At 38.5% G+C, this 17,253-nt stretch overlaps 4 protein-coding genes across 5 annotated transcripts; 3 read left to right on the top strand and 1 right to left on the bottom strand.

Moving 5' to 3' along the window:
* Window positions 1-141: 141 nt before the first annotated feature.
* On the top strand, window positions 142-2,074 carry LOC125207444 (mitochondrial amidoxime reducing component 2-like). Its single transcript, XM_048106787.1, has 9 exons — window positions 142-185; window positions 328-484; window positions 568-717; window positions 809-985; window positions 1,091-1,179; window positions 1,262-1,326; window positions 1,411-1,513; window positions 1,599-1,712; window positions 1,798-2,074. Exons 1-9 carry the CDS (start codon window positions 183-185, stop codon window positions 1,924-1,926), a joined length of 987 nt encoding a protein of 328 aa, XP_047962744.1. The 5' UTR covers window positions 142-182; the 3' UTR covers window positions 1,927-2,074.
* Window positions 2,075-2,251: 177 nt separating this feature from the next.
* Window positions 2,252-6,420, bottom strand: LOC125203182 (cleavage stimulating factor 64-like). 2 transcript variants are annotated; one of them, XM_048101489.1, is made up of 10 exons: window positions 6,053-6,420; window positions 5,794-5,872; window positions 5,345-5,519; window positions 5,174-5,204; window positions 4,791-5,035; window positions 4,382-4,459; window positions 4,124-4,159; window positions 3,532-4,032; window positions 2,891-3,136; window positions 2,252-2,599 (listed from the first exon to the last, which is right to left on the bottom strand). In XM_048101489.1, exons 1-10 carry the CDS (start codon window positions 6,090-6,092, stop codon window positions 2,462-2,464), a joined length of 1,569 nt encoding a protein of 522 aa, XP_047957446.1. In that variant the 5' UTR covers window positions 6,093-6,420; the 3' UTR covers window positions 2,252-2,461. The 2 variants fall into 2 exon arrangements, with proteins under 2 accessions (XP_047957446.1, XP_047957447.1); XM_048101490.1 differs by having other exon boundaries at window positions 3,532-4,026.
* A 2,302-nt stretch (window positions 6,421-8,722) lies between these two features.
* On the top strand, window positions 8,723-12,121 carry LOC125204566 (probable splicing factor 3A subunit 1). Its single transcript, XM_048103253.1, has 3 exons — window positions 8,723-9,033; window positions 9,298-11,450; window positions 11,548-12,121. Exons 2-3 carry the CDS (start codon window positions 9,306-9,308, stop codon window positions 11,815-11,817), a joined length of 2,415 nt encoding a protein of 804 aa, XP_047959210.1. The 5' UTR covers window positions 8,723-9,033; window positions 9,298-9,305; the 3' UTR covers window positions 11,818-12,121.
* Window positions 12,036-16,537, top strand: LOC125206886 (receptor-like protein 7). Its single transcript, XM_048106102.1, has 3 exons — window positions 12,036-12,057; window positions 12,123-12,172; window positions 13,751-16,537. The coding sequence occupies exons 1-3, from the start codon at window positions 12,036-12,038 to the stop codon at window positions 16,535-16,537; spliced, it is 2,859 nt and encodes a 952-aa protein (XP_047962059.1).
* The last annotated feature ends 716 nt before the right edge of the window (window positions 16,538-17,253 follow it).

The raw sequence follows: 17,253 nt of genomic DNA, 5'->3' as shown, positions 1-17,253 counted from the left end.
CTGTAATTCTGTTAAACTAACCAGATTCAGACAATTACAACAAATTTTTCACCAATGAGCAATGTCCAACCACAAAAAAATACTTACGACATTAAATTGGATATGAGCATAAGTCAAAATTTCATTTCATCTTAATGAAATGTTCATCCAATTCAAGAACAAGCTCTCATAATGTTACATGAATGGTACAACTCACATTAGATCAAAATCTGATAAAACCAATTAAAGCATGCCACGTGTATAGTAACTAAATTCAATTTAATTTTACATTTATTTTATTTTCCGCTGATAAAGATTGGCGGGTAAAAGATCCACACAAATTTACAGGGTTTTACAATTCAAAGACGAATTCCGAGGTTGAAGAAGAAGATGGCGGAAGCTGGAAACACAGAAGCGCAAGCGCCTCTGGTGAAGAGCATATTCGTCTACCCCGTCAAATCATGCCAAGGGATTTCCGTTTCTCAAGCTACTCTCACTTCAAATGGTATGTGATCGGATGAATCATTACGCCTCATCTGACTCAAATTTGCAGTTAGTTTTAACGATTTCGAACCTAATTTCACGCAGGATTGCGGTGGGATCGGATGTGGATGGTTGTGAATTCGAAAGGCAGGATGTATACGCAGAGAGTGGAGCCGAAATTTGCGCTCATACGAGTTGAATTACCGGTTGAAGCGTTTACGCAAGGCTGGGAACCGGATAGGGCTTCCTTTTTAGGTGAATTTCTGCGATTAATGTTTTTTTCTTTTTTTTGTTGTTGCTGGTGAATTTTGAAGGTTTTTGATTGATGATTGATTTCAATGTGTAGTGATAAAAGCTGAGGGCATGAACACTCTGAAGATTCCGATGATTCAGCCTTCTGCAGTGGCTGATGGTGTATCGGTGTGGGGGTGGTCTGGCTCTGCCTTGGATGAAGGAGAGGAGGCTGCGAAATGGTTCTCTCAGTTTCTTGGCAAAACCAGTCGATTAGTTCGTTTTGATGAAGGTATTGTTGGGGTCACCAACATTTTAAAGCATTACATTGTGAATTTGTTTGTGAATTGAGATGTAAAAGAGATTGAGGTGTTGGATGGTTGTTGTGGAAATGCAGCATCACAAAGCAGGCCTACAACTTCTGATTATGTCAGTGGTCATACCATCAAATTTAACGATTGGTATCCCTTCCTCATGATATCCCAAGTAGGTAGCAAGAAATGCTATTGTTAGTATGTTATGGAAATTTGAGGTTTGTTTATTATGATCTGGGGTACGTTGTTGGCAGGGGTCGTTGGATGCACTGAATGCTCGTCTTTCAGAGCCTGTATCGATCAACAGATTCAGACCCAAGTATACTACTAATTGACTTGACTTGCTCTATTGTTATTACAGTGTTTTCTTTCTTAACAATGGCATATTCTCTTCATTCGTCAGCTTCCTTGTAGATGGATGCGAACCTTTTTCTGAGGATTTGTGGAATGAGATCGAGATCAATGAGTTTGTTTTCATGGGGGGAGAGCTTTGCGTCCGCTGTAAGGTAAAACTGTGGATACAATACAATCAAATATTCACGAGTCATCATCGTTCATATTTTGTCTTCCATGGCGTCATGTTATCCTCAGGTCCCTACTGTTAATCAAGAAACTGCAGAGATGGGAACTGAACCAAACGAGACGCTGATGAAGTTCCGGTCAGACAGAGTACTGGTTCCGAGTAAAGAGAAACATCAAGGAAGGGTGCGTGGAACGAGATATAGATTCATACACGCATGTATTACTATCAAACTGTTTGGAAAGGTAATGGTTATCTTGGTTGTGGCAGATTTACATGGGAAATATGTTGGTGTGCAAGAACTACACTCCGGAAACCGGCAAGAGCCAGGCAATCAAAGTGGGCGATCCTGTGCATGTTTTGAAGATGGTTTCCTCTTATGATGAGTGCGTCATTTAGCATCTTCCATTCAAATCTTGGAAGATGGTATGTTCAAAATATTGTAACATTAGCTTTCTATATTTCTGATTCAGTTTCAACAACTGATTTTGGTATTGTACTGAGATATTTAGTAATCTTCAATAAAATATGAATAAATATTTGTAAATCTGTTGATTCAGTTTCAATAAGTAATTTTGGTGTTGTACTGGGATTTTGAGTAATCTTCACTAGGATATGAATAACTATCTGTAATTCTGTTAAACTAATCAGATTCAGACAATTACAACAGATTTGTTACCAATGGCCAACCACAAAAACATAAAATTAAAGTGGATATGAAGCATAAGTCAAAATTTCTTTTCATCTCATTGATGTGTACATCCAATACAAGCTCTCACAACGTTACATGAATGGTACAACTCTAGTGCATCTAGTGTACACCTAACAATATTTTACACTGTAAAATTGGCAGTAAACAATTGAATTCCCTTCTAAACTCGTTCGAGGAAGGATTAATAAAGCCGATGCAATTTGTGGGGCTAGAAAGGTTGAACTATGTAGCCTGCCGGAGCATCTGTTGAAGTTGCATTACTTGTTGCTGCTGATCTGGTGGCAGTAAACTTAGCTGCTCCGGAGTCAGATTTAGCAGTTGCTGAAGCACGGAAGGATCCAAGTCGGGGGGAAGTTGCATCTGTAAACAGAAAAAATTTAATCCTCTCAAAAAATATTCGTTAAAGATATCAAACATGTTATAAATGCATATTAGATGAAGATCTGATAAAGTCTCCATCTTCAAATGAAACATATTTCGAATAAAAACATGATGAAGATGGATTTGAATTATAATAAACAATAATAAATCCAAAAGTAACAAAAACAAATTCATAAGTTTCATACATTATGTCTACAAGCAAGTAAGATAAAAATAATACAATTTGAATAAGGATGGATTTGAAAGATGCATCATGCAGAAATTAAGTACCTGAGTTTTCCCAGTGTCTGGAATTTCTTCTGTTCTTGGAGGTTGTCGTCCTGGAATTCCTGAAGACTGGAGTGGTGCGGACATAGGTGAAATTACGTTCACAGCCTGTAAAGGAGTAGCTCTTCCATCATTCAATATCACCAGTTTTGCTGCTCTATCAATCTGGCTTGTCTTACTAGGGACATTTAAAGCATGTCCTTTCAAATCCACATCTTCCGTCATCCCAGAAGATGTTGAGGTGCTACGCTGTGTCACCAAAAAAGGAAATGCACAATTTTCTTCAAGATTCCAGTACACAACTATTTATCACAATTTTTTAGAACACTAAAAAAAACCGTAATGTATGTGAAAAATACTCCAGGGAGTGAGTTCTAAGGAAAAATATGTTTTAGAATCTTTGTAAAAGTAATAATACTTCTATTTGATCAACTAACCCAGTAATAGTAGTAAACGTCAAAGGCATAAACTTTAAAGTTACTTTTATCAATGATGTGTGTTATTATTGCTTAACATGAAAGGAAGATTCTTTGAGGAAAGCATTTTTGACAAACATGACAATATGGTATTTAAAAGGTGGCACCGCACAAGATGTATGTTAAATTTTTAACTCCTTTGTTATCAGATTGACCAAAATTCCGTACCTGAAAGCCTGTCGCTGAAAATTGTGGATTTACAAGCACAGAAGAAGCATGGGTGGAAACAGTCTGAGACCTTGGCACAGCATTGTACCCTGAACTCACAGTCGGAACTGAGCCTATATTTTGTGACATGGGATGTTGCATTTGCTGGTTGAAAGAAGAAGTTGGCACTGGAATTTGCTGTACAACTGACAAACCACTCAATGACTGAGGATGCATAGAGGGATGGGAGGAAACTCCAGATAGTGCAAGCAGTTGAGCTTGCTGCATGACTTGGTTCTGATTTAGTTGCGGATGTTGAATCTGAGTTTGCATAGGAAATTTCTGGAGTGCAGTATATTGGTTTGGTACACCAGCAGACACTCGACTATCTTGTGCAAAAGGCAGCGATCCTAATTGCATTTTGTTTTGTGGAAGTGGGGGTAGCCCAGAAAGAGTTTGAGAACTTTGCACCAAAGGCTGAACTGGTTGGTTCGAAGCTTGCCGAATATTGGGTGTCTGCAACTGAATAGTCCAAAATGTCAAATATACTAACTTAAACATAAAAGCTTGTAGCAAAACCTAGCGAATGGAAAACTGTGTGAAGTGAACATACCATTTGAGGTGACACTACCCCAAGCATAATCTCAACCTGAATTGAAGTTGAACAAAAAGTTGATCAGCATAAATAATGGCATATAAATAACGAATTGAATAAAAGCTAATTAATTGGATAAACCTTAGAGATTAATAAATGTAATTGACTATGTGCATTAAATGGATGTTTAGTACCAGTAATTAACAAAAACAAAATAAAGGATAAACTGCAAAGAGCTCATAACTATACATAAAACTATCAAGGGCTGATGAGAACCTGGAAAATAGCTTTGGACAAGTTGGGGATGCCGAGCAATAGTTTCCGGGCTTGTTCCTTATTTTGCGTAGCCAGTGCCTGTCAACACCATATGATGGTATAAGATCATAAATCCCAGATTGACATCTATACAAAAAATTCCCAGTATTTCTCTAAATTTTTAGCCTTTTGACTTTTCAAAGTTATTTATCATACTTGGTCTTGTAACGTGAGTACTTTTAGGAGGCACATATTTAGTCATGATTCACGAAATCATTTCTGTTCAAATCTACAATTGGCTCACTTATTATTTTTCTTTTTACTTTCTTTGGGGAAAATAAAAGGAACTCTTTATGTGCCCAAGAACGCAGTTGGTCCAGTTAAATCCATCCAGATTTCCAGGCTAACTTGTGTTTATATAGAGCCTTACCTTAAGTTCAGACAAAACTTCGGTCAGCTGACTCCTCGACATTTTGGCCAAGTGTCGAGTCAGAGGATCACTGCCTAACAAGGACGGGTTCTGTAATCCAATCTGATTTGGTATGCTAGCAGTCTGAGCTGATCCAAGAGCCCCTGCCATAACACTTGCAGCAGCTGTAGCAACTGAATCTCCTACTGGCTGATGAAGACTGGGATGTCCAAGGACTGCTTGACCCCCAAATTGTTTTGGAGCATCTGCATTGCAGGCAATGTGGGATACACTTAATACTAGAGAAATGAAACTAAAATCTTAGACAAAAAAAAAGTGACTTCCTAACTCCCCATCCTCATATAAAAATAATGAAATAGTACAACATTAAATATTTTAATTACCAATCGAGCCAACACCAGGACCACCACGCCCCTGCAAGAAAGAACAACCGTTGAGAAGTTGAAGAGGGGAACGGCATGTTCTGTCTCGAGAACGTTTGATTTAACAATAAGATTACAAAACATGATGAGCCTATTTACTCACACAAAGAGATAAATACATAAACTGTCTACCTGTTCCCGGTTCTTGTCAGCATTCTTGTCATTCTCAGCAAAGTCAACTCTTAGCTGGCGACCATTTATCTCATAACCCTGAAGATTCCGACGAGCACTCAAAGCTGTCTCTTCGTCCTTGTACTCACAGAACCCATAACCCTTTGGTTTTCCAGTTTCTCTATCAGTAACTAATCTGAGATGGCGAACAACGTGATCAGAAAAGTAACACTCAGTGTCATGGAAGATACAATCAAATAGATGTGGGACTTGGTATAGACTATAGACTATAGATAGAAGCTTTCACATATCCATATCTGAAGAAATTGGCAATGCCATTCATGACCTTGTTCTAACCATACATCATTATAGGTAAAATTCAGATGTAATAATTCACAAAAACGAAAAGCCCTCTCTACGCCACAAAACCATCAGTCAATCTAGATAACCTAAATTCGAATCAAACTCACCTGAAGGAAACAACCGGGCCAACCTCCTCGCATATCTGAATGAGTTGCTCTTCAGTAGCATCATACGGTATATTCCCAACTGCATACAAACACCACACTTCAATCAGCTAAAACTCTAACTCTCATCACTAATCACCAAAACAAAATTACAACCCGAGCGCAGTTTAAAAGCGAATTTCCCAATCAATAAACCAAATCTCGACCACAAATCAAAGCACTTTCGACGCTAGCATAAATTATTAAAAAAAAAAATACTAACCGAAAACGCAGCGATGCTGTGACTGCGCATTGGCGGCCATGAAAAAAAATTGATCCTAGCTGCGATTGGGATTTGGCATCAGCTTCTTCGCCTTTATCTATTACTCCACCAATCACGAAGCTAATTCTAGGAATCACGCTTAATTTTTACCCAAACCAACCTTGAAATCAGTATATTTCTACTGCTGCGATTGTATTCGAGTCGGTATACTGGCGATTAAACGCTGGCAATGGATTTCAAATAAGAGATTGAGAGTTTGAGATGGGATGAAATCCTGATTCGAACAACAATTTTTATTTATTTACAAAGAGGAATTTGGAGGAGGGGTGGGATTTATAGAGAGATCGAAAGGGTGTTTTTGTTGGCGCCCTTCATAGATTTCCTACTCCTTTTTGGATTCAGATTATAAATACTCCTAGAGGAGAATTAGAAGGAAAAAAAAATATTGGGCCTCGTCTTTATATTAAGTTGGGCTTCCCATATATACTGGGCTTTCTAGTTTGTAAATTTATTGGGATATTTAATTGAATATTTTTCATAAATCATTATTTATTCTTTCGATACTTGTAAATCAAGTTATGAACAATGAACATATAAAAAAATTCAAACTACAAAATGAGATATTATATCGCAGGGAAGGAGTATATAATAATTTAAAGCAATAACAATGCAATTATGCAACTACACTAGAGGCTTTAAGGGGGAAACTTTAATTCTTAATATTAGGTAATAATTTATTGATATATAAGTAATAAGTTGACATGAGAACATAGCTTTTATCATATTGGAACGTGATTAGTTGCTAACTTTCTTAAGTTGCTAACTCTACTAACTCATTAACGCACGCATTAAAAATATCAACGATGATATTATAATGTCAGCACATAATTTTTTTAACATTTCAATATATTGTGTTGACGTTATATATTGATATTTTAATGTTATCATGTTGATACTTCTGCGTTGATGAATTAGCAGAGTTAACAACTTAAAAAGTTAGCAATATAACACACTCTATTTCTTTTAAAATGTTATATCATAGACTATAAAATTCATTAAAATTATGGACTTCCATTCAGTTTTGATTTGTCACGTGATTTTCAAATTTTAATCTTTTAATTTTTCTTATTTTTCTAACAATTATGGACCCACCATCATTTCTTATATTTGTGAGTGTGTATTAGAAGATGGAGTATGATTTGCCATAGGTGATCCTTACCGATTTTTTTCTTCTTCTCTTTCCTTAGTTTTGATTAAGCTAGTTTATGTAGTTGGGCGAGCTAAGTTTTTTAGGGTTTTGATTATCTGGCCATGTTATTATCGAGTTATTATCTTCTCGCCTTGACTAGGGTTTGAGAGGAAGAGGAAGGAAGAAGATGAAATTGAAATGTAAAAATAATTAGGAAATTAATTAGGGATTAAAAAATCAGAATTAAAAGTTTAATTTGGTCAAAATCGGGATTAAACCTGGTTGACCGTTAGTTTTTAATGGAAATGTTGACGGATGACCAAAATGATCAAATTTCAATATGTTCAGGGCCACAAAATCCAAAAGATAATGTTTAGGACCAAAAACGTAAAATGACATATGTTCAGGACCAATTTTAGCATTTACTCTTTAGTTTATATAGGCAAAGGAAAATCCTAACTTATGAAAAATAAATTAAAAAGAAAATAAGCAAAAAAGAAAAATCTAATTTGTAGAAGGAAAAATAATTACTCCTAATATTTTTTCATCTACTAATTCTATTAACTAGAAAATAAATAAAATCAAAAATATAACTTGCTTAGCCTCCAAGTCTTATCTTCCAATACTTTTGTTTCTTCACAATTTTTCTCATGCCCGTGCGTTTGGCACACTTGTGCACTGAGCCTACCCGGCCCTCTAATTTCGTGCGAATGTGGCGCAGCCGCGCCCTGCGCACTCGGGCCGAACCTCTAACCCGTCATTCGTTTCTATGGCAACTCTAAATGGAACAATATTGTGTTCTTAATTCGTACTCCATGTCATTTAACAATGTCGTTTAAGTATATTTATGAGTCATTCTCAATAGTTATCCAAGTCACGTTAGCTTTGATTTAACTATAATTTTTCGGTAAGGATTACCTACAGCAAATCCTAATTCATCTCCTAATACACACTCACAAATATAAGAAATGATGGTGGGTCCATCACTTACGTTTGTAAGTGTGTATTAGGAGATGAATTAGGATTTGTCGTAGGTGATCCTCTCCGGAAAAAAAAAAAACACATCTTGTTTTTTAATTTCTCAACTTCTGGATATTTTTCAATTTCGTGTACGTGAATTGATTTCGTGTCATACTTGAACATCACCCCACGAAATTGACGTTTCTTATAGATGGTTCCATCTCCACCTCCAGCGTCGTCACCAGCGGCGGCTGGGGTTTGGTTGGGAACCTTGGCGGAGGCGGAGGAGTGGCTCCGAACAATGCCAGAAAACCACGAAGTGCCAGATGGCGTCGAGAGATTCATAGAATTAGAATTCTCCATTGGAATTCATACAATCCACATTCACTACAGAGAGTTTTACTTTTACTCTTTAAAATTTCCCCTTTTTGAATTATTTACTTTTAATATTAGTAATTATTTTGATCACTTTTATCTCTAAACGAAACTAAAATTGGTTATTGGCGACGCGACGATTTTATATTACTCCCTATTTCCAGTTTTGCCCAGTTTTCTTTCTACGGCGGCGCCGGTCGGCTGTTTTTGAGTTTCTTCCGCCATTAATCCTTTCCCACTCATACCTCAAAACCTAATTGCATAATCGCTCTACCTCACCGCCACCACTTCTCCTTCTCATCTCCTCTGATTTATTTGGAATACCTAGATTATCCCCTTTGCAGATCTCATTTTATTTTCTTTTTTTCTTTTTATATATAAAAAAATCTATAGCTGAAGAGTGTAAAACCCGTGGGTTCAGCTGCCCATCTTTGCCAGTTCTGCAAGTTTTCACCAGGTAATTTTATTATTTCCTTCAAATTTTGATGTCTACAGATTTCTGTATGTTGATTATATGAATGACTGGAGCTGTTCTACTTTACTTGCGCATTTTCTATTTGGTCGCCCTTTTTTAATTTAGCTGCTTTCAATCGATGAAGAGTGTGTATAGAGTTATTGAGTTTCTCAGTTACTGACATTTTATCTAGGGTTTATCGATTTCATGAATTTCTGTTCGTATGTTGCTATGGGGCTAGGGTTTGATATTGATTATCGTTTGTAGATTAGAAAATGCTGGGTTCATTGCCTATATTGCCCCTACCGGCACCCCCCGAGGACGGAAATCTCGGCCCATTACCGGCTTCTCAAGTAACTGAGGATTCTGATGATGAGAAAAATTTGGAGAATGAAGACCAGAAGATGGCCGTTGATAAACCCAGCTCAGCTCCACCATCAGTAGCAACACACACGAGGTCGATAGGAGTTATACACCCACCTATAGACATTAGAACTATCGTGGACAAAACTGCTCAGTTTGTGGCAAAAAATGGACCTGAGTTTGAGAAAAGAATTATTGCAAGCAATGAAGGGAATGTGAAATTTAACTTTTTACGAGCCTCTGATCCTTACCATGCTTATTACCAGCACCGCCTAGCTGAATCTCGAGCACAGAATCAGGCATCTGCTACACAGCCTCCTCAGTCGGAGCCTGCTCCTGAATCAGTTAGTAGTACTCCAGCGGCTGATGCAAATGATACCTCAGCCAAGCCTGACCCTGCAGCTCAATTCCGAACTGTACGTAAGGTTCTTGATCCACCGGAGGCAGAGCAATATACTGTTCGGCTCCCTGAAGGGATTACCGGGGAGGAATTGGATATAATCAAGCTCACTGCTCAGTTTGTGGCAAGAAATGGGAAGTCTTTTTTGACTGGTTTGACTAGCAGAGAGAGCACCAATCCTCAGTTTCATTTCTTAAGGCCAACACATAGTATGTTTATGTTCTTTACATCTCTTGCTGATGCTTATTCAAAAGTATTGATGCCTCCCAAAGGGCTGTCTGATAAGCTAAAAAATAGCGTCCTTGATATGACTACTGTCCTGGAACGCTGCTTAAATCGCCTTGAATGGGAACGATCGCAAGAGCAGGCTAGGCAAAAAGCTGAAGATGAGATAGAGCAGGAGCGGCTGCAGATGGCAATGATTGATTGGCACGATTTTGTAGTGGTTGAGTCAATAGACTTTGTTGATGACGAGGATGAGGACTTACCTCCTCCAATGACGCTTGAGGAAGTGATAAGAAGAAGCAAGATGTCAGCTATGGAGGAAGAAGATTTCGTTGAGCCTAGCAAGGAGGTAGAAATGGAAATGGATGAAGAAGAGGTCCAACTGGTTGAGGAGGGCATGAGGGTGGCAAGTCTGGAGGAGAATGGCGATGCCAAGAGTAATGAGGGCAAGGTATATTTAGAAGAGAACGAACCACCCATGAGAATTGTGAAAAATTGGAAGAGGCCTGAAGATAGAATACCAGCTGAAAGAGATCCTACTAAATATGTTGTCTCTCCAATAACTGGCGAGCTTATCCCTATAAGTGAAATGTCCGAACACATGAGAATTTCTCTTATTGATCCCAAGTTTAAGGAACAGAAGGATAGGATGTTTGCTAAGATAAGAGAGACCACCCTTGCGCCAGACGATGAAATATCCAGGAATATTGTAGGACTTGCAAGAACACGGCCTGATATTTTTGGAACAACAGAGGAAGAAGTTTCTAATGCTGTGAAGGCTGAAATTGAAAAGAAGGATGAGCAACCAAAACAGGTCATATGGGATGGTCACACTGGAAGCATTGGCCGGACAGCCAGCCAGGCCATGTCTCAGAATACTGGTATTGAAGACATGGGTGATGGTTCAAACAATGAGGGCTGGAGCCTTCCGGGTCCAGCACCTCCTCCTCCTAGGCCCGGTATGCCATCAATTAGGCCACTACCTCCGCCTCCTGGTCTTGCCTTAAATATTCCCAGGCCTCCCACAATGGTTCAATATCCAAACCCAACTGGCATTGGTGGTGTTGCACCACCACCACCTGGGCCCCCTGTTGTCAATGTAATTCCTTCTATTCGCCCTCCACCTCCTTCAATGCCTATGATGCACGGACAAAATCTTATGGGCAACCGCCCTCCAATGCCGCCATCTATGCCCATGAATTCTAATATCCCTGTTCCACCACCACCTGGATCGCAGTTTACACCTTTGGGAGGTCATAGGTTCCAACCAGGCATGCCTATGGTTCCTCCACCACCTATGCCCCTTGGCATGCCTCCACCACCACCACCTGAAGAGGCCCCTCCACCCCTTCCTGAAGAACCTGAGCCCAAGAGGCAAAGGCTTGATGACTCTTTTCTCATTCCGGAAGAACAGTTCCTGGCAAAACATCCGGTATATAGCTTCCCCCAGTCTTTATAATCAATTTTAATTCATGTTGATACTTTTTGGGTTGTTTCTAATTTTCTGTTTAATGCGTATGTAATTCCAGGGTACGGCTCGGATTAGTATATCAGTGCCGAATACTGATGAAGGAAACCTGAAAGGACAAGTGTTGGAGATTTCTGTGCAATCCTTGACTGAAACAGTTGCAAGCTTGAAAGAGAAAATTGCTGGCGAGATCCAGCTTCCTTCAAACAAACAGAAGCTCAGTGGGAAGGCGGGGTTTCTCAAGGACAATTTGTCTCTTGCTTATTACAATGTTGGACCTGGGGAGGCACTATCACTTTCTCTTAGAGAACGTGGTGGTAGGAAGAGATGAGCTACTTCACACTGTAGGTCTTATGAGATTTTCATGTTGAAGCTTCCGGCATTGGCATAATGGTCTTATTATGAAGTTCTGAGACATTTTTGTTTTGTCTTTGTTGATTTAGGGATCTTGATGCTTTTGTACTTGTTATATCTTCGAAACTTTAAGCTAGTGGTATGGTATCTATGAAATATCTGGCATACTGATAACTATTAATCGGGCCAACAGAAATGTTGTCTGCCAACATTGTTGGTTTGAATTGGTGTTGCATACATACTCTTTATGTGGCTGATCTGTTTCTGTTATTCTGTGTTCAGCTTCTGGTTGCACTCCTGGTATTGTCAATGGCGATTCATGGCTCTTTGAAGTGACTTTATACTGCTGCATCTTTTTTCTGACAACCTTCTTATATATTGAGAAGGATATGTGGAGGTTGGACACTCCCATTATAATTTTAAATTAAAGATATTAAAATTAACATGATTCGGCTGAGCGCATGTCGCGTCCGGGGCCGGACTGCAATCTAGACATGTCTCATACTGTGCAAGGGGTTCAAGCCCGGCTTGGGCTGGCCTATTCTGCTGTATTGCATCCGTGGCGGACCTCACCGCAAGATTTGAGGTCCGGCCCCAAATTTGTGTCTTATCAAAGTTCTAACGCCAGAATTTAACACACAAGGATTGCATGGCTGAGCATAGCCATAGGTGTTTTTATTTCTCAAATAATTAGATTAGGATTTTGCAGGACCCAAGTCAACACCGTGTAGCTTAGGTTAAAGCCACACATTAGTTCTATCATTTTCTTTAAATCCAAATCTTATAGGCCTACTTGTGAAAATTTCATTTTATACGTTTGGTGCACTATATTTATTTTTCACAACATAAAATAGTTTTCACATTTACTTTTCTTAGTATATATACATACATGGCAGTGATAAAATGCAAACTTTAAATATTGTACAAACTTCAAACTATAATACGAACGGTTAGAAAATGTCAACAGATAGCACGATATGACAAAATAACAGCGACAAAAAATGTCAACACAATGTACACTATGATACGGACCGTTGACACTGACATTTTTTGTTGCTATTATTTATCATCTATTGACATTTTCTAACAGTCCATATTTGGAGTCTTTACAATTTTTAGAGTTTACATTTGATTGCATCCCTATACATATATATATATATATATATATATATATATATATATATTGCAAATTATAGAAGTATACAAAAATAGAGGTTTGATTATTATGTGATTTGTAAAATTATGAAACAAAATAAAATAACAATGTAAGGTTGGTAGTAGTAGAAATTTTGTTTTCATGTATCTAACTGTATTAGTGGGAACTATCTTACTGAAAAAGATGATCTTGTCTCATTAACAACTAATCTATTATGACCAATTCAAAGTTCTAATGCCATAATTTAACAGGCTAGGGATTGCTTTCATGTATCTAACTGTATTTGTGGGAATTACCTTACTGAAAAAGATGATTTTGTCTCATTAACAACTAATCTATTATGACCAATTCAAAGTTCTAAAGCCATAATTTAACAGGCTAGGGATTGCTTGGCTGAGCTTATATGTGGTCAATTTTTTGATTTGGACTTAGAAGGACTCAAGTGAATTCCTTGTAGCTTAGGTTAAAGCTATATAGTTCCATCATTTTCTTCAATCCAGATCATATAGGCCCACTTGTTGAATTTAGAAAATATGGATTGTCTTTATCTAAAATATAATTAGTCTATAATTATGGTCTCTTTAAAATTGTCTATATAAAGCCACATGCAACTACCTTAACTGCAAGGCAATTTGTATCCACAAGAAGTATCTCTTTCACAATGCTTGCAAAGTTCTTGTTGTTCATTTGTATACTAATTTCTTCCTTCATTCCCAGTGTTCATTCCTATAATAACAAATGTCTTCACCAACAGAAAACCTTGCTGCTTCAACTCAAGGCTGAGTTGATCTTTGATTCTTCTCTTTCAACAAAACTGGTGCAGTGGAATGAAAGTGATGAGTGCTGCACATGGTCCGGTGTGCAGTGTGATGCTTTTGGCTACGTCATTAGTTTGCAGCTCGACGGAGAGGCCATTTATGGTGGGATTTGGAATTCGTCAAGTCTCTTCAAATTTAAATATCTGCAGAAGCTTAACCTTGCCTACAATCGCTTCAGCTACAAACGGAATGGCAATCTCACCCATTTGACACACTTGAGCAACAATGCTATTCCGATAGGTAATGGCAATCTCACCTATTCGACACGCCTGAACCAGAATGTCATTCCAAAAGGAATTGGCAATCTCGCCTATTTGACACACTTGAATTTGTCATATGCTGGTTTTAGTGGGCAGGTTCCTTCTGAGATTTCATCCTTGTCGAGACTGGTTAGTCTCGATATCTCATATCTGTTTGGTCTGATTATTGAGCACCCGAACTTGGAGATGCTTGTTCAAAATCTAACAGGGCTTAGAGAGCTCTATCTTGATTATATCTATATAAGTTCCCCTTATGAAAGAAGAAAATGGAGCCATATAATATCATCATACTTACCCAACCTCACCTCTTTGAGCTTGTCTTCGTGTAATCTTCATGGCCCTTTTTCTAAATCCGTTTTGAAACTCCATTCGCTTTCTGTTCTTCGACTCGATCGTAACAATCTTTCAGCAGTAGGAGTTCTGGACTCGCTTGCCAATTTTCCAAGTCTGACCAACTTGAGTCTTGCCAGCTGCGGATTGAAGGGCTCTATTCCATCTAGCTTTGCTAACCTAACCAAGCTGATTCATATCCATCTGCCGTCTAACCACTTGTCAGGCTCACTTTCTCCCACCATATTTGAAGGTCTTTCCAATCTCGTTCATCTAGATTTGGCGGAGAATTTATTCTCTGGCAACGTTCCCCACTCCCTCCTTGCTCTCCCGTTATTGTTGGAACTTGATCTGAGCTTCAACAGATTCAGTGGCACTTTTCAACTCGAAAACCTTCGAAGCCTTGTCAATCTCACATTCATGAGTCTATCTGAGAGTGGCTTGTCAGTAGATGTTGGCAACGTCACTTCAAGTTCATATGGATTTGTCCATCTGAAAGTGTTGACACTAGCTTCATGTAACGTGTCCGATTTTCCTGTTTTCATCAAACATTCGGATCTGGAGCTACTGGATCTGTCAAACAATCGGATTGCAGGGGAAATACCTAGTTGGATTTGGGGAGCACAGCTTATGCATCTAGACCTCTCATTTAATCTTCTAACTGGTATGCAAAAGCCTTACTATATCCCTCCTTCTCTTAAGTTCATCTTCTTGCACTCTAACCGGCTTAGGGGCGAGTTGCAGCTGCCCGTTCCACTTGAATCTAGACTCTGGACCTTGTCTCTTCATAATAACAGTTTAAGTGGATCAATTCCAACCTCCCTCTGCGATGCCACATCTCTCCGTTCTCTTAACTTGTTTGGGAATAGATTTAGTGGCGGCATACCCTCTTGCTTACTTGAAAACCTCACCGAGCTCAACCTGGGGCTAAACAACCTCAGCGGTAGCATTCCAGATATTTCTTCTATGGATTGTAGGCTAATATATTTGAAGCTTAGCAATAATGCTTTAGAAGGGAATATCCCAATGTCCCTCGGAAGTTGCAGGTCGTTGTTGTTCATAGACGTTGCGAACAATAACATCAGTGGCAGCATTCCAGATAGTTTTCCATCAGATTGCCGGCTAGTTTATTTTGTTCTAAACAATAACAATTTAGAAGGGACGATCCCAAAGTCCCTTGAAAGTTGCAGGTCGTTGCAGCTCATGAACATTGGAAACAACATGATCAACGACACTTTCCCATGCATGCTGGCATCAACCTTGCGTGTCCTTGTTTTGCATTCGAATAGATTTCATGGGGAAGTGAAGTGTCAAAACAGAGCGGAGAGACTCCAAGTTCTAGACATAGCTTCTAACGATTTTAGTGGAAGTCTGGAATCGATAGACTTCTCTAGTTGGTGGGCAATGAGGTTCAATCACCGCGATAGCTATGTGCTCAATATTACAAGTGTGACGTTAATCATGAAAGGGCTAAATTTAGAGCTCAAGACGATTTGGCCGGACTTTGGTAGCATTGATTTCTCTTCCAATAATTTCTATGGAGGCATACCAAATGCAATTGGTGATCTTTACTTGCTTCATCATGTCAACTTCTCCCACAATGCCCTCAACGGAAGCATCCCAAAGTCATTTGGCCAGTTGAGAGAGCTTGAATCACTCGACCTCTCTGGAAACCAGCTAACAGGGCTAATACCGGTGGAGCTTGGAGAACTCACATTCCTTGAAGTGTTGAACCTGTCCTATAATAAGCTGGTCGGAAAGATCCCAAATGGCCGCCAGTTCCAAACATTTTCTGTTGAATCCTTTGAAGGGAATCCTGGCCTATGTGGTTTCCCTCTCCGCACAGACTGCAGTCATACTGATGGCAGTGACAGTGGCCATGATGGCGCGGAAGAGAAGAGGGAGATTGAGTGGGAATACGTATCCGTTGCAGTTGGATATGTTGTGGCCTTAGGAATCTTTGTATGGCTACTTCTCTTCTGCAGAAGCTTCAGTGATAAATACTTTGACAAACTCGATGAGATTGTTGAAGAGATATGCGATGGCAGGAACAGGAGACGAAGGCGTGCAAGAAGAAGGCATGCACAAGCACGAATGATGGAGGCGAACCGAGCCAGGAGACAGAGACAATAGTGTTTTCTTCACAAGCAATTTCTGTATATAAGTGTTTTGTTCTAAATAAGTGAATGTTGTTTTATTATGAGCTTAGTTCAATTCAACTACTTGTATAAATTGAAGAAACATTGCTAGAAATGTTATGCTATTTTATTTTTCTTACTGCCAGTTTCTAGTTGTCCAATAAATGTCATAATAATAAAAAAAACAATTAGCAGCATAAAATCGTTTAAACAAAAAAAAAGATAAATAAATAAAGAACAGTATATAAAATCATGTAAACACAAAATTGATAAAAAAAAATACTAATAAATAAAGTACTTTCAATTTGGAGACACTATATAATGAAGTGCAACTCAATTGAGCACATTTGTCATTTTTTGTTGTCCACGAAACATTGTACTCCTTCTGTCCACAAAAAAGTTTCAACTAACTAATCTCTTACTTTTTTTCCCTTCTCTCCTACTAATAATATGGACACCACATTTCACCAACATTACTTCTCTCTTACAACTTTTTTTCCTTCGCTTTTACTTTACCATTTCTACATCAAAACCCGTATCATTCACAAAGTGTCATATTTTTCGTGGACAGAAGGAGTATGTTTGTTCAGTTCACTAGTCAAATGTACCGTGTACGCATGATTGTCATAATTAATAAATTTAATGCGAATTTAATTTCGGAGACAAACAATATCACCTATTTTGTATTGTCGGCATGTGTTTAAAAGTTTG

Source organism: Salvia hispanica, chromosome 2 (assembly GCF_023119035.1).
Source record: "Salvia hispanica cultivar TCC Black 2014 chromosome 2, UniMelb_Shisp_WGS_1.0, whole genome shotgun sequence".
Taxonomy (NCBI): domain Eukaryota; kingdom Viridiplantae; phylum Streptophyta; class Magnoliopsida; order Lamiales; family Lamiaceae; genus Salvia; species Salvia hispanica.
Note: the sequence above shows the minus strand (reverse complement) of the source record. Positions and strands in the feature narration are given on the sequence as shown.